A 16,788-nucleotide genomic window follows, 5' to 3' on the forward strand; every position below is an offset into this window, starting at 1 on the left:
TGCTTAATATTAAGCTCCCGCAAACTGCGTACCGTTATCACTAACAATTTTGTTTGGTATACCGAATCGATAAACTATGTCTTCCCATACAAAATTGCGCACCCTTTTTCCTGATATTGTCGCCAGCGGTCGTGCTTCAACCCATTTCGTGAAATAGTCGATTGCAACAATCAAGAATTTGATGTTTCCTCGGCCCTTAGGAAATGGTCCGACTATGTCAATCGCCCATTTGCAGAATGGCCATGGTGAGGAGACTGGTATCGTTGGATGCGCAGGTGCTCTGCTGATAGGTGCATGTATTTGGCAAGATTTACATTGTTTAACTATGCGCGCTGTATCTGCGTACATAGTGGGCCAATAATAACCTAGCCGCATAATCTTTGACACAATAGACCTGTACCCCGAATGAATAGCACATGCACCCTCATGCACCTCGCGTAACTTCCTCTGCTTCCTTCGGACCAATACACCTTAAATGCGGCCCTAAATAATTCTTTCGATATAGGACGTCACCCTCAAGGGCATAAAGTGGTGCCTTAATGCGGACTTTCTTTGCCGCGGAGTCCGCAGGTGAGGTGTCGTCCCGCAGAAAAGCAATAATGGGCGTCATCCACGTTGAGCTGGAATCCTCAACCGGTGCCACTAAAGGCATCATAATAATGGATTTCGCATGCAATTCTTCTATAAGAACTTTCTTCCCCAGATGATCAAAAGCCAAAGCAGCCAATTTGCTAAGCGCGTCCGCCTTCTTATTTTGCCCTCGCATGATGTGGGAGATTTGAAAAGCCTCAAACTGGTCAGCGAGGTTATGAACAAGTGATAAATACTACTGCATGGCCATGTCATGTGCTTCGAAGTCCCCGCTGACTTGACTGCATACCAGCTTTGAATCCACGTAAGCGTGCAGGATTTTAACATTTAACTTATGTGCAATACGCATACCCGCTAACAAAGCCTCGTATTCTGCTTCGTTGTTCGTAACAGCAAAATTAAACCGCAGCGCATATGTGTGCTCCTCGCCATCTGGGCCAGTTAAAATAACACATGCACCTGCGCCGGCTACGCTGCAGGCACCATCGGTGTATAACTCCCATGGGGTCAAAGGTGCAGCCGGAGTGTCCTGACGTTCTGCAGATGCTTCAACATCCACAGGTAACTCTGCAAGGTAATCCGCAAGTATTTAACCCTTAACCGCGCTTCGCGAGGAAAATTTATCTCGTGTTCTCCTAACTCAACTGCCCATTTAGCCATTCGGCCAGAAATCTCAGGCTTGTATAACACCTGAAAGAAAAATGATTGCGTTAGTCAATGCGGTAACCCCGGACATTGCTGCAAATTAGGCATGTACCAACCTGTTTGATCGGTTGATCAGTTAGAACCACGATTGGATGTGCTTGAAAGTACTGGCACAAACGCCGCGCCGTGTGGACTAGCGCATATACTAGCTTTTCTATTGGTGAATAGTTTACTTCGCTTGATGTCAGCGTCTTGCTTACGAAGTAGACCGGCATTTGCGTCTGAGAAAACCTCAGCGTTAAATTTCTGCGAAATAGACAATGTAAATAAAAGTAGATTACCTTTCCACGATCTGCGATGAGGACTGAACTGATAGCCTCTTTCGATGCCGCAAGATATAGCGTAAGCGTTTCTCCTGTTACTGGCACGGTGAGTGTTGGTAATTCAGCAAGCACCTTCTTCATCTCCTGAAAGGCTGATTCTGCTTCCTGAGTCCACACGAAGTCTTTCTTCTTTAAACAATTCTTCAAAGTATTGAAGAATGGCAATTGTCTCTCTGCGGCTTTCGACAAGAACCGCGTGATCGCCGTAAGCTTCCCGGTTAGACTCTGCACATCTTTCTTTATCTTCGGAGATGGTAAACTATCAATGGCTTCAATCTTTTTGGGATTTGCCTTGATTCCCCGCGCTGTCACCACATGACCCAGAAACTTGCCTTCCTCTTCCCCAAAACTACATTTGAGCGGGTTCAGCTTCATGTTTATCCTGCGTAGAGACGCAAACGTTTCTAGGATGTTCGCGAGCATTTCTTCTTCAGTGTTGCTCTTAATTACCAGATCGTCAACGTACGCTTCAAGATTCCTACCAATTTGGTGTTTGAACGCCTCATCAATTACGCGCTGATATGTTGCGCCATCGTTTTTTAATCCAAAAGGCATCTTCGTATAGCAATAAATACCTTGCAGCGTATGGAAAGCAGTCTTGTCCTCATCTTCCGCAGCCATTAAGATTTGGTGATAACCCTTGTAAGCATCTAGAAAACACTTGTACCGGAACCCTAACAGTGATTCCACCTTCCAGTCTATTATCGGGAGAGGGTAGTTTTCCTTAGGACACGCTTTATTAATGTCTTTAAAATCAATGCACATCTACCAATTACCATCAGCCTTTTTGACTAACACGGGATTAGCAACCCATGTCTGATACCGCACTTCCCACAGAATGTTTGCTTTGACAAGATTATCTACTTCTGCGCATAACCAATCACTGCGCTCAAGAGCCATATGCCGCTTCTTTTGTCTAACGGGCGTGAGTGATGGGTTAACATTCAATTTATGTTCACCAATGTCTCGCGGTATGCCCGTCATGTCTGATTCACGCCACGCGAAAACATATGCGTTAGCGGTCAATATTCCGTGCAATTTGGCCTTTGTTTTGGCTGACAAGCCTGCGCCAATTTTAATCCGCTTATCCGGATGTAAACGGTTTGCTATTACCGTACTGCTTGCGAGTTGTTCTCCCATGCTGGGAATGTTTACAGGCACAACAGAACCACACAACTCGGTTGTTTGATGCGACGCAATTGTGGCAACCCCTCCCTTCGTAGGAAACTTAATCAAACCATGCACCACCGACGGTATAATGTTAAAACGACGTATGAAATTTCTCCCAAGCAGCGCGTTGTACCGCGAAGTTGAACGAACCACATAAAAGTCATCTAACTCATGTCTGACCAACTGCGGATTATTATCATCTACGAGTTCTATCATTAGCTCTATCCGGCCTAGCGGCCATGAGCTTTCTCCAGAGAACCCAGATAACGTAATATCAGACTGTCGTAGCTGCGTTTTGACTTCTGCAGGGAGAAAACGATAACAATGCTCGTACATAATGTCAACACCACTCCCGGTGTCAACATGCATGCATTTAATTTATACACCGCAAGTAGGGATGCGACACTTGATGATAATGGGCTCGTTAACTGTGTCAATGGACATTACAGGAGGAAATGCGATCGGGAGAAGTTCCCAGTTATGGTGATCATTGTACTTTCTCCTCTGGCTAACTTTCTCTGCGTCGACCATATTAATGGTTAAGTCGGCGTTTTTTGTTTTATCGACCTTTTGCCATACGAAAGTTTTAACCTTCGACCCTTCCTCTGCGGATTTTCCCTTGTCCTTCTTAGGTGGCTTTAGGCGATCCAATTTACCTGCGCGCAGCGCTTCAAGTACTCTTTCCATCAAGTTTTTGCATCGATTAGTGTCATGCCCGTAATCGTCATGGAATTCGCAATACTTGTTTTATCCCGCTTACCAAATTCTGTAAGCGGAGTTGGAACCGCAAAGGTCGCGCACACTGGTTCGGTTGCCAAAATTTCTTTTGGCGTTTTAGACAAACTTTTAAGCAGCGCATAGTTCTGATTATTGATGCCGCGCTGATTATTGTTTCGATAATTGCCACTTGATTTCCCTTTATCATTCCTGATAGGACCACTGCTAGGATACCTTCCGCGAGAGTTGTTGCCACGATTTTGATCACGCGAACGATCATCATCGTCTTTCCTCTCGTTGCGTGAACTAGCTGTTGGAATATCATTATCTTCACCACTCCGCATATAGTCATGGCATTCATTAAGCGCTTCAGCATAAGTTGTTGGGACCGTATGGCGCAGACGCCTAACCAGTGTTGGATGACGTTCTGAGTTTATACCATGTATGAGTCCGGAAATCTGTTGCTCTGCCTTGAGATCTGGTATGCGCAGACACTCATTAGTATATCTTGTGAGAAATTCACCCAAAGATTCCTTAGATTTCTGCACAATATCATGGCATTCGATATGAGTGCATTTGCGTGGCCTCTGATTCTGATATTGCAGCAAGAATTTCGTCCGCAGATCCATAAACCCGGCTATACTACCCACCGGCAGTTTATTAAACCATTCACGAGCAATGCCCTGCAGTGTCATTGGAAATATCTGACACGCAACTGGATCCACCCAACCTTGAGTGCGCATTGCGCCTTCAAAACGCTGTAAGAAGTCATCTGGATCAGTTAAGCCATTGTAAGTACCTAACGTATGAGGTATCTTTGGTGCAGATGGAAACGGATATGCAGTTATATGCAGAGGAAACTTATCAAAAGTAGTTGGTAGCTCAAAAGGTGGTTTAACAGGATCACCTTTGAGCCCTGTGAAGAAATTCCTCATCATATCCTGAACAAAATCAGGTTGTGAAAATAGGAGGACCATGTCAGGAGGTGCCGCCTGCAAAAATTGGCTTGCGAGATTCGCCTACCCCTGAATATTTTGCCAGGGCTGCCCTGGTGTCTGCGGATACAACCAAGGCTGATGCATTGGAAAAGAAGGCAGGCTTGCCGGCGCAGAGTATACGGGTAGCTGAAAAGGTGCCAAAACATGTGGCGCAGATGCCTGCGAGACCTGAGGATATGCCGCTATAAGCCCAACCGTATGCGCAGTTCTTTGTTGTTCTGCGGTTATCGGCGTCCAATGAGAATTGGCATCCGGAATGACACCAAACCCCCAACTATTAAGTAATGCATGCGCATCCGCAGGAGTCAAAAACTGCGAAATTGGACGCGGTGGTTGCCAAGGTTGCAACGGTGTAAACGATGAATTCTGTTGAACACTCTGCGTCTGCAGAGGGATTGAAACCGTGGTACTATAAATAGGTACCTGGCCGCAGCATACCACGTACGGGCCTACTGTTTCACCGCTAGTGCCTACCAAGATGACCCTTGGATCCACCGCGGAAAAATCCAACCGCGTGGTGGTAACTGGCGAGTTTGCCCTTGGCGGTGTAATCCCATCTGGATATATCGGCTTATACCTCTGAAAAGGCTCGCCAGATACAGGTGGAAGATATGGCTCGTATCCCGCCCCCGTAGTCATAGCTTGCGACTGCTGATTACCAGACGGCGTGTTTTGATTATCTGTTTGAGTACGTTCCGATGATTCCCCGGAAGTCATGATACTGTTAAAGAAAAAATTCAAAAAAATTTTTGTGAACAATAAGTCTTATAATTCAAAACTTTAAAAGAAAAAACAAATAAACATGTCTTGAATTAGTTCAGCTCTCAATGAAAGCACCACTTGATCATGCATATTTTACCACAGGGTTTAATATGCCTGCTCAACACGTTAGAAGGGTGGGGTTTAAGGATCTTAGAACGAGGCTCTCCGGTCCGGCTACCGTGAATAACCCTGGCCGACATGATGATGTCGGCGGGGTGGCCAAGTGATTAAGTCCACCTTTAATGACGATCGTCGATTAGAAGGCCCCAAAGAAGGTCGTAGGTTCTATTTAATCAAGAAACTAACCTGTTAACCTTTAGAAGATGCTAGGCAATGCTGGTTACGTAAGACGTGTATTAGATGATGGCTACGTAATGTGATTGTACTTAGAATGATAGTTAGGGTTTGTATATATAGGCAAACCCTAATTCTAGAACCATCCAGGATAATGGCAATCCTTTCCATAACAAACTCCCTCGAATCACGGATGTAATTATGGAAAAGGTATTTACTTGATAGCCAAGTAATCGCTGTACCGGGAACAAAGGCATTAGATACGAATCCGCATACCGCATAACGCGCATAAGCACACGCATACACACACTAGTGAGTGCTCGCATACATATGGGATGCGCATGCGGGTTGCGGTATCATTATTGGAACTCTTGGCTTTCAAATTGGAACTCTTGGCTTCTGAGCCCTTTGTAATTTTCTAGCTTCTTGCTAGTCTTTTTTAATAAAATTTCTGCCGTTTAAAAAATGTTTGGAACACCCTCAAAAGCTATGTCCTCCACATAGGGCCGTCATAAATTTTTCATTACCCTCCCACCTCCTTTTTCTTCTTTATCGTTTTATTTCTTTTCTTATCTCTTTTCTTCATCATCAAAAACAATGATTTTTTTTTTTTAATTTCTCTGAATAAATTGTGGTTAGATTTTATGCACTGGTTACGTTGAATTATGATGCAATTGCGATCGAAATCTTTTTAACCAATCTCAAACATGATACGAATAAATTACAAAACATGGAAATGTGTATGAATATATACAGTCCTTGTAAGCATCGATTATTAAAATGAGATTGATGATATTTTAAGCAGATTTGATGGTTTAAATTAAGGCTCACATTGATTGACATATTAAGAGTTTGGAAACGATCGAAGAGGATAATGTTATTTTGGTATGATTATGATTAATTGATGTATGGTAGTAATTACTTATGATTATAGATCGACAAATACGGTGTTAATTAACTAAATTAGTTGCAAAAAGTTGTATTAAGATTTTTATATTTCATTAATAGAAATATAGAAGATAGAAGAGATGGATATTGTGATTTTATATTTTTTGGTTATATTATACTCTAGTGTATTGTAAATGGATGAATTGAATGTTTTTTTAAAGAGTTAGGATTTGAATTTAAATAATGTTTATTTTGTGATGATTTGGATTTATGAATGTGGGTTATCTCTCTAATGTTTACAAATAGCAATATCAATTTATAATGAAACCTAACCTTTCTAGCTAGTTTACTATTTTTTTTTTTTTTTTTTTTTTTTGAAAAGCAAAAATATTATTATTATTATATGGAATATTACAATACAAGTCCCTATATGCTTTTATACAATGCTATAAACGAAACGGATCAGCTGAGAAAATATCTGAATAATTATCTAGCTAGTTTACTATTTATTCATCCTTAAGGTAAAAAAAAAAAATTACACCATTCAGTCAATTCAATCAACACAAAAAGCAAATGATAATTTTTGTTATCTTTTTACTGCATATAACCATTCATTATCCATATTATCATCTATATCCATATATGACTTAATGGGGGAAAAAAAAAAGTAAACGGACCTGGAGTGTCCATTCTTCCAAGATTTGCAAACTTCGGTGACAATCTTTACAAAAAAAAGTTGGTGACTAAATGTACAATATCGATTTAAGATTCGTGGCCAAGATATTTAAAAGCAAATTGCTACACAAGTGGTAACAACTACAGGGGGCCGCAGAAGATTATTCTGGTGTGTAGAGTGTTATTACTTCAACGAGGTATAAACACGACATATGGCGTCTTTCTAAATGTGTATATCACTACAATTGCTTTGAAAACGTCTGGGAAAACAACAATCGTTGTCTAACATCAAGTTTGATTGCTAGTTATATTGACGTTCAAGTCAATAAAAACGTTGCTTACCCGATTAAGCACATCCAAACACACATAAAAAAACTTGGAATGTAGAATTCAGTTACGATAAGGCATGAAATGCTAAGAAGATTGTCATCGAACGGATATTTAGAACATAGGACAATAACTTTGCTGATTTGCGCAGGTATTTAGATGATTAGTTCATACTAATCCAGATACAAGCACACAATCATCATTATTTGTTGCACGTTCACGATACATTATGTTGTTGCGGATAATGTCATATATTTCTTGACATTCTTACGAAGGTAACTAACACAAGCAACACGATATCATAGACACATCATTTCAAAACGATCCTTAGTAATTGAGCGAACAACTTCCCCTATGTTGACATCGGTAACATGGTTAGCTACGCTACTATGAAAAAGATTAACCCACAATTGACCCACAATTTCATCCCTGCCATGAAGTACTACCAATGGCACCTTTCTCACATCGCGTTGGGGGTAAAAGGGGAGGGGGTTTTACTATCCATGTCCTGTATGTGATTGGTGCGGGTTTCTTTTTGAGCATGCAGTTGGGGGCGAGTATAGCAACTGCGAGAGATGATAGCGTGGGTGGTTAAGTCCCCCTGGGTGTTCCCCAAATAACTGTTGTCCAAAAAAAAAAAACTATGAAAAAAATTAATCGTATTGGAGTGCAACTTCTTGCTTAGGTGTGGTAGGCGTAATGCATCGTTGAAGTTTTCCAATATCCATACATACATCACGCCATCAATCTTGAAACACAATGTATTATCAATACGTCTAAATTCAAAAAACCTATAAAATTAATGAATACGGTTCCAAAAAACACGGAAGTTATCCGTAATAAAATTTTCTAGTTGCAAATCTTCAAACATTTGAAACTCTTGGTCAACATACATGTTGCTGTTATCAAAATCGGCAATATAACAACACTCAGCTATACTAATTTGCCTTATACAATCAGCCATTTCGAATATGAAAAATTGTTTCGAAATTAAAAAAAAAAAAAGTAAATTTGGAGCAACAAGTGGGTTTTTTTTTGCTGGAAATCTAGAAAACTGGTTCTATGTTTTTTAGTTCTCCATATGTGTGTTTATAAAGGAAAAATAGGATTTACATTAGAGTTTCATAAATCCGGATGTGCCAAACTCGGTTTGCATAATCTTCTTACAAACCCAGAACTAGAAAATCATTCTTTTCTCTTTCTACGACAAACCCGGAACTAGCAAATCTGGGTTATTAGTTTTCGCACAGGTGGTAGACAAAAAGTTGGTCGACCATACCTATAATACAATTACACCCTAAAATCGTACTCTATAGCCAAAAAATATTTCATAACTTTCTCTTAATTACAAGATCACCAATACTTCTAGATTGATATTTACTCATATAATTGATATATACTTATATAGTTATAGTTATTTTAAGTCGTTTAAATAAGTAATTAATTAGGATTAGAATGTGTAGCATAATAATAAACAAATGAAATGATAAAGCTATGCTGAACTTTTGTCGCAAATAAACAAATGCAAGAGATCAAAATATATATATATATATATATATATATATATATATATATATATATATATATATATATATATATATATATATATATATATATATATATATATATATAGTTAAAAGTTCAAACGAGAACCACAAAAAAGACGAGAACTGCGAGAACTTTTAATTTACAAAGATTTTCGCATGTGCATAGATTGAATCACTCATTATTGTTGATGAAGAGTGCGAATGAACATAAAATAGTCCGAAAACACTTAAAATTGACTTATGCAATCAAGTATATAGTTTCCTGTTCACAAGTGCATATTTCTTTGTGTAACATGTGAACATTTCATATAATTAACAATTTAGCATGTAACTTGTGGTAATGAACATAAGTTTGTTAATAGTATGAGCATTAATTAACATATCTATGTCATTTGTTGCATTTAAATGCATAAAAACCATAAAATTACAAGGTTCTCGCAGTTCTCGCCTTTTTTGTGGTTCTCGTATATATATATATATATATATATATATATATATATATATATATATATATATATATATATAATTCTAAGGACTAAGGATCAAGCTTTCACGTGAGCCAAGAGATTCTTACATGATCTAAATATCGTATTTAAAAAAACATACTAAACCATACACATTTTCCTTTGATCATACAAACCAAATAACTTCATAGTTTTCTGAGCCACAACAGCCACCTTTTCTTTTCTCTCTTTTACTTTATATATATAATTGAGACAGAGAAGAGATGAAATAGACATAAATTTTAATATATGTATTATGAGATTTATAAAAATTTGATGTTATTTAACCAATCAAGTTAAGCCATGTCATTGTTTTTGTTCAATTCTTTCTCTGCTGGTTAAGTAGTTATATGAGTGTATAGTGCTTTATTGGGGAAGGGGTGTGTTAGTGTGGGCTTGTTGGTTCTTTCTATAAAGCAAAAATCTAAGTTTGCCAGATTCCTTTCTTTTTAGACTGCAAAAATCAATCTTACATTACACATTTCTTTTTTTTTTTTTAAATTTTATTATTATTTTCATTTGTTTTGAATTTTGAAAGATTATTACACATCACTTTATTATATGTAATAATGAGTGGAAGATTTGCTATCAAACTACACACTTTTTACTTTATTAACACACGTATGATAAGAAATAAGGCAATCAAGATGCAAATTAAGAACACCATTCATGTGTGCTTTTTTAACCTCATTATCACTCATCATTAAAAGCGCGCGCTCTCTCTCTCTCTTGGTTAAGGTTGAAATATGTGCATGTTTAGGTAAATTCATTCATTTTCTAAAAGATAATTATAATATCACAATTAGAGAGGAAGCCCGGATTTACAAATAAAAGTGACATTTCTCGAAAAGAATTAAAAAATGGGATGCTATAACTTATAATTAGGGTCAACCATTAAATTACAATTTTTAATACACTACAATGTATCTATTTGAAGAGTTGAAGATGACAAAACATCCACATGCTTTTCATTGTCTCCGGTCTCTGATCAAACAACAATCTTTACTCTATGACAATGTATGTATGCATGTATGATTAAACACACACATATATACCGATATATCTTATGACAATATTACTACCAAATTACGTTTTGTTGATGATGATCATCCCACATGTATATATTTAGTTATATCACAAAAGAATCATAACCCAACTTTTAATTAGATGTTTTGTATGCAAGCATATACTAATTTAATTTTGCACACTCACAAAGATATTGTTAAATGACTGTGTATGTTAGTATGTTTTTGCTTCGTAAAAGAGAGAGAAAACTTATAAGATAAATCATGATCGATCATAAAACATTATTATATATTGATTATATATATATGTGTGTTTAGTTAAATTGATTGTAAGGGATACATATTAGACAACTAAATGCTTGAATTAGCAGTGAGCTAATCACATAATTAACAACATAATCAACGTATATATATACGCACATCTTTTTTATTAAACAATACAAATTACCAACAAAATTCTCCAAGAATTGTGCCTGCAGTTTCTTAATTAAACAATCTCCTATGAGTAAATAATGAATGCATAAACCTAACTCACACATCCATCACATGATATTTCATATGTTAAGATGGCATTACACTAATTATGTATACATATATAGTTGAATCTAATCACAATTAAGAATCACTTTTAGCTAAATTTAATGTGTACAAATATCAAATACATGAACAAAAAAAAAAATATCAAATACATGAACACAAGGTAGAAGGATATTTTAGCTTGATATACGATTTATTAAGATAAAGGAAAAAGTTTTAAAGAGTAAATGTCCATGGAAAATTCGTTGATCATCATCACTAAATAAACATAATCAACATAACAGTTCACACTTAAACACACATTAGTAATTAACACACTTTCCAAATACAAGGAAACTCCCATACACATAATTAATAAATTAACCAATACCTTACTTATACTACTATCACATTAAACATAAACATAATGTATACCTACCATTGTTCTCCTTCATTTCTTCAACATTCAAACTTTGAGACATGGAATTTTAATTGGCAGGAATAATAAGCTAGGGTTTTGAAGTCCGAGTTAAATCCTTTTGTTAACAAGAAACATTCAAACTCAAATGCAATTCAATTTTGTTCCCAAGATCATAGGAAATGTGTAGTAGGAGTAGAATTGCTTACACTTTGAAATCCGGCCCACGTGTTTCCTGCCCATGCTTGTTGATTGCTAGTTTCCAACATACCTAAAAATTGTCTTGATAGATTCAAGCCTCGATTGTCTTCCATCTTCACCGGCGGCTCGGTTTGAGGGTTATGAATTCCATGATTAATCTTTGATCTAATATCTCCTTCAACCATCGAAGACGATTGCGCTCCAATTGTACCTTGGTTTTGATAGTTAAATAGGTTAGTGTTTTGTGGTAGCTCAAATCCAGGCAAGAAAGGTACTCTCCAATTCTGATCACCACCTCCAATTGATAGAATATTATTGAAATTATTCGGCCCCGAGCTAGTATTATTTCCAACTTGAAAATTCCCCAATTGATCACTTTGTGAATGAAATCCACCAAGACTTGAGCTAAGATTTCCACCAACACTTCCATATTGATTAAGAGAACTCATAAAATTAGGTAATTGAAGTGAAGTTGGATGTGAAAGTTGTGAACTTGTCATATTTTCTGAGTTACTTCTTGGAGGACTTACACTTAGCGATTTAGGGCCCGATCGGCTAGGAGATTTAGAGCCTCTACCTTTGCTATTTCTTTTGTTTCTCCTACAACCTCCCCCAACAGGAACATTTCTAAGTGCACCTCCTCTAGTCCAATAACGCCTACACGTCTTACAAAAGTGTCGGGGTTGTGTGAGGCTATAATTATTGAAGTAGCAAAACTTTGTATTTGTCGAATCACATCGAGGACAATTTAGACCGGGCTCAGGCAAGGGTAGTTTGGCTAACCGAGCTCGATCCACCATAGATCCTGGTCTAATTGATCCTTCACCCGCTCCGCCGTGTTGGAAAGGCGGCGGAGTAGGAGGAAGATTAGGGTTTTCAACAATACTACCGCCGACACTTCCACTTCCATGATTGTTTGATTGTTGCAACTGAAAAAAAGAAGGAAAAATTAGTGGAAAAAAAATAAAACAAAGATGGGAGATCAAGGTATATTCAAGAAGAGATCTTAAAGGAATATGAATGAGCATATATAATCTTTTTTCACATAAAGAATTTTTTTTTCTTTCTTTTATCTTTGATTGGTTGATGAAGTAATTATTAGATATCAACGGGGTAAGTGTTAAAGTTCATATACCTGATGATGCCAATTGTGGTGATCAAGATATTGTGGAACAGATGAGAAAACCATGATTTAATTAAATTTGAGCTTTTTTATCTTTTAGAAAGGTTTCAAGGGTTTTTTTGGAAATATATGAAGGTGGGGAATCGAAAACAAGAGAATAAAACACAGAGAAAGGAGAAATTTTAGGGAAGGAGATGAGAGGGAAGGATAAAAAGAAGAGGCTTTTGTTTTGCTTAATTTTCTTTTTATTTGTATTCAAAATTATGCATCTTTCTTTTTGTATTTATTATTATAATTAGGGTTTATGGAGTGAGTGGATGAAGTTTCTTAGCCTTTAAGCTTTCTCGGAGTGACACTCTGTGACACACTCCATCTTACTGCTTGGGTAAAAAAGAAAACTCTGACCCCTCATGCATAAATGCATATAATGTATCTATATATATGTGCATGCATGAAAAAGAAAAATAACATATTTATAATTAGGGACAATGTGTTGGAGAGATAGATTGTATACGGATTGTATGTGTACGTGAAGGTTAAAATGAGAATAATTAAGAAATTTATTTATTTATTTATCCTATCTACTAAAAGTCCTCCAAATTTTTGTAGTTTTGATTTTATCAAATTGTCGTTTAGAGTTTGCGTTCACACTACAAACGGTCCCTCAAATTCGGCTCAATTTACACAATAGCCCCTCAAATTTAAAATTATCCTATATACTAAAAGTAATACGTTTGCTCGCGACAATTGTGGCCTCTCGGGAGAATCGATGACTGCATCTTTGATGCACTGCTAGTACTAGTACATCTGAGAATTCTTAATTGGATAGCTGTAAATAGCCCCAGGGCTATGGAACAAAGGAGTATCCTGGGCCTACATCGGGGTGTTTGTAACATCCCGCGTTTTTCCGTTAAATTTATTTTTAACACCGTCTTTTTTTTAAAATAATATCTTTCGCTATTTAAATTCCCAATTTCCGTTGACTAACGTTTATAATATTCTCGTTATTTAATTATAACATCACTCGTCTACTCGAGCGTTTTTAAAATATTTCGTTTGGTTAATTCCCGCACCCGACTACAAACATGAGGGACTTAAGTTGACAAGTGGGCAAAGTGGTGACTAGGTCAACTAGTCAACCACTTCACCTCCTCCATTCATTTCCACCAACACCTCTTCCTCTTTTCTCTCTACTTCCATTTTTGAACACAAACCCCAACTTCATAAAATCATCATCTAAATTCGGGATTGGAAGCAAACTTCAAAACAAATTACATATTTGGAATCCTCTCTTCATCCTCTACAATTTGATACCAACTTCATCTCGTTTGGGTAACATTTCTAAAACTCTAGATTTCTCTAAATTCGTGTTTTTGATTTGAAATGGTGTTAGTTAGTGTCTATGGCTCGTGTATAACATGAATATATGTTTTGTTTGCTCGATTTGTCGATTTGGAGTAACTAATATGAACTTTGAAATGGGTTTGCTTAATCTTGCATTTTGGAAGATTAAATGTTGTTAGATTGTTAAAGTGCATGTTTTAATTGTGTTACTAGTATCACTAGCTTCGTTTTGATGCGTAGGTTGATTAAGAAAACTTCAAAAACATGAATATTGATTTTGTGATGTTTGACTAGGGTTTGATAGACTTTGACATGAACTTTTGATGCTTGAATGCCATGGAATGTTAATTGTTAGTGATTAGTTGTAATGTATGCTTAATTACCTTCGAAACGGCATATCGTATGTGTAAATTGGATTCCCGAATCATAAAATACGTTTTACGAACTTGAAACTTTGAAAATGGACTTAAATGATCACTTGACGAGAAATCGGTTATGGAAAATGTTGTTTTTGTTTGATGAAACATGTTTAGTTGTGTTCCTTGTCAAAAGAGCTTTCCAACGGTATAAGATACGCTTTCTAATTGTTTACGGTTTGAGTTTTGCGTTTGTTTGAAATTTTACCAAGCCTTGAACAAGTGAAACAGGCCTGGGACCAGGCCACGGCCATTGTCGCGGCGCGACAGGCCTGGCCGCGGCGCGGCATAAGCCGTGCCCAGCTTCTGTCTCCAATGTCCGTTTCACGTGAAATGTTTGACATGTTCTAGACCTCCAATTTACATACAACTTGTTTTAACATGCTTATATATGAATAACTAGCATAGAAAAATAGTTCGGGACCCGACCCGAACGTGTTGACTTTTTCGTTGACTTTGACCAAGTTTGACTTTTAGTCAAACTTAACCAAACTTTTATACAATCATTCTAACATGCTTTTATACTTGTTTCTTGTATGAAACTTGACAACGTGATTCACATGCTATACTTAATCGAGTCGTAACGAGCCATAGGACTAATTGAACACATTTCACCCGACCTTGTGTCGTAACCGGTTAATTGATACAACTTACTTGTTTAGGTCAAGGCTAAGCAACTTTCATGCATACGTTACTTTGTGAAGTACTTTTATACTCGTGCACTCGAGGTGAGATCATAGTCCCACCTTTTCAACAACTTTTTATACTTTTAAATTGTGGGCTGAGAAACATATACTTCGTTACATTTTGTACTACTTACTTTTATACTTTGAACACAAGTACAAGGAAAACAAACATTCCACAGCGAGTTAGAACAAAAATCCTCAATTCGATTATCATTAGTTACACTTGCAGGGTGTAAGCGAGAACTTATATTGTGTGGCCATACGGGTTTGACAAACCCTCATTACGGACGGTTCGCTACCGTCTACGGATGAAATATATTTTCGAGAAACAGTGTATGTTCTAACACTATTGTGATGGGGTTCTATGGAAGGAAACGTTAAGTCTTGATAATTGGGTGCTCGCGCACAATACTTTTGGAATGCAAACGATTTTGATAATCAACTATGGGAATACTAAATCTTGTGGTTCAAAAACAACGTTTACAAATACATCTATGATTTCACCAACGTTTTTCGTTGACAGTTTTCTATATGTTTCTCAGGTTCATACTTGGCTATTTGATACATGCTTCCGCGTACACTCATACTTGCTTGGAGTCAAGCATACATACATACATACGCTAGGGATAGCACTTTTGGATTCAAACTTTTGTTTACATACTTACGCTATTTATAGCAACTGTGTTTTTCAACTTATATTATGTCGCAGGTTATTTCATTTATACTTTATGACTTTTGTAAACTTAGACTTGTTGTCGAACGGTTTTGTAAACTAAACTTGCAAGTCTTGTACCTTTCAAATGAATGCGACATAATTTTGGTCAACGAGTCTCATATAGGGACTACGACCACGCAACGGGACCTAAGTTAACGACGCCGTCAATAACGGTTTTGGTCGGGTCGTTACAAGTGGTATCAGAGCGTTGGTTGTAGGGAACTAGGACGTGCATTAGTGTGTCTAACAGAGTCGTTAGGACGCATTAGTGAGTCTAGACTACAATCGGATAGTTAGCCATTGCATTCTGACATACATTTGCTATAGATAGCACTTACTTGACTACTTGTGCATTATACTTGAATCATTCTTAGGCAAACTTTTTAATGGTACCCAACCTTCATCATACGAACTCGTATTCCGCCACTTTTTGGTAATACACGTAAATTCATGATTCATACACGTATGGATGATGACGACTTCATTAGTCACACTCGTTCGGGAACTTTGTCTCCCGGATTGTTATTTGCCACCGTTTCAACTTACTATCGGTTTCCCACTGGTGCTTCTTTCTATCTACTTTTTGGTGTTACTACCATCACTACTCTAGGTGAGTATCGTCATCAACATTTATCACTACGGTTGCGTGCTACTCGTTACTCTTTTCATACCTAAATACATTATTGTTTGAATCGAACCGATTTGACGTTAACAATCATTTATACACTTCCCGCGGGGAAACGCTTCTTTAGAGTTGTAGAAACTATTTCGATTTAATACGAGTCACGTTTGAGACGTCGTTACATTTTGTTCATTTTAGATTTTCGCGATGACACGAACTTGA

At 37.3% G+C, this 16,788-nt stretch overlaps 1 protein-coding gene across 1 annotated transcript; it reads right to left on the reverse strand.

Moving 5' to 3' along the window:
• Positions 1 to 11,364: 11,364 nt before the first annotated feature.
• LOC139898955 (dof zinc finger protein DOF3.6-like) lies at positions 11,365 to 13,026 on the reverse strand. Its single transcript, XM_071881760.1, has 2 exons — positions 12,796 to 13,026; positions 11,365 to 12,589 (listed from the first exon to the last, which is right to left on the reverse strand). The coding sequence occupies exons 1-2, from the start codon at positions 12,847 to 12,849 to the stop codon at positions 11,633 to 11,635; spliced, it is 1,011 nt and encodes a 336-aa protein (XP_071737861.1). The 5' UTR covers positions 12,850 to 13,026; the 3' UTR covers positions 11,365 to 11,632.
• Between the last annotated feature and the right edge of the window lie 3,762 nt (positions 13,027 to 16,788).

Source organism: Rutidosis leptorrhynchoides, chromosome 3 (genome assembly GCF_046630445.1).
Source record: "Rutidosis leptorrhynchoides isolate AG116_Rl617_1_P2 chromosome 3, CSIRO_AGI_Rlap_v1, whole genome shotgun sequence".
In the NCBI taxonomy this organism is placed as follows: domain Eukaryota; kingdom Viridiplantae; phylum Streptophyta; class Magnoliopsida; order Asterales; family Asteraceae; genus Rutidosis; species Rutidosis leptorrhynchoides.

Coding starts and splice junctions, on each gene's coding strand:
- LOC139898955 (XM_071881760.1), bottom strand. CDS start 12,849: ATGGTTTTCTCATCTGTTCCACAATATCTTGATCACCACAATTGGCAT. Junction 12,590..12,795: donor ACCACAATTGGCATCATCAG/GTATATGAACTT, acceptor TCTTTTTTTCAG/TTGCAACAATCAAACAATCA.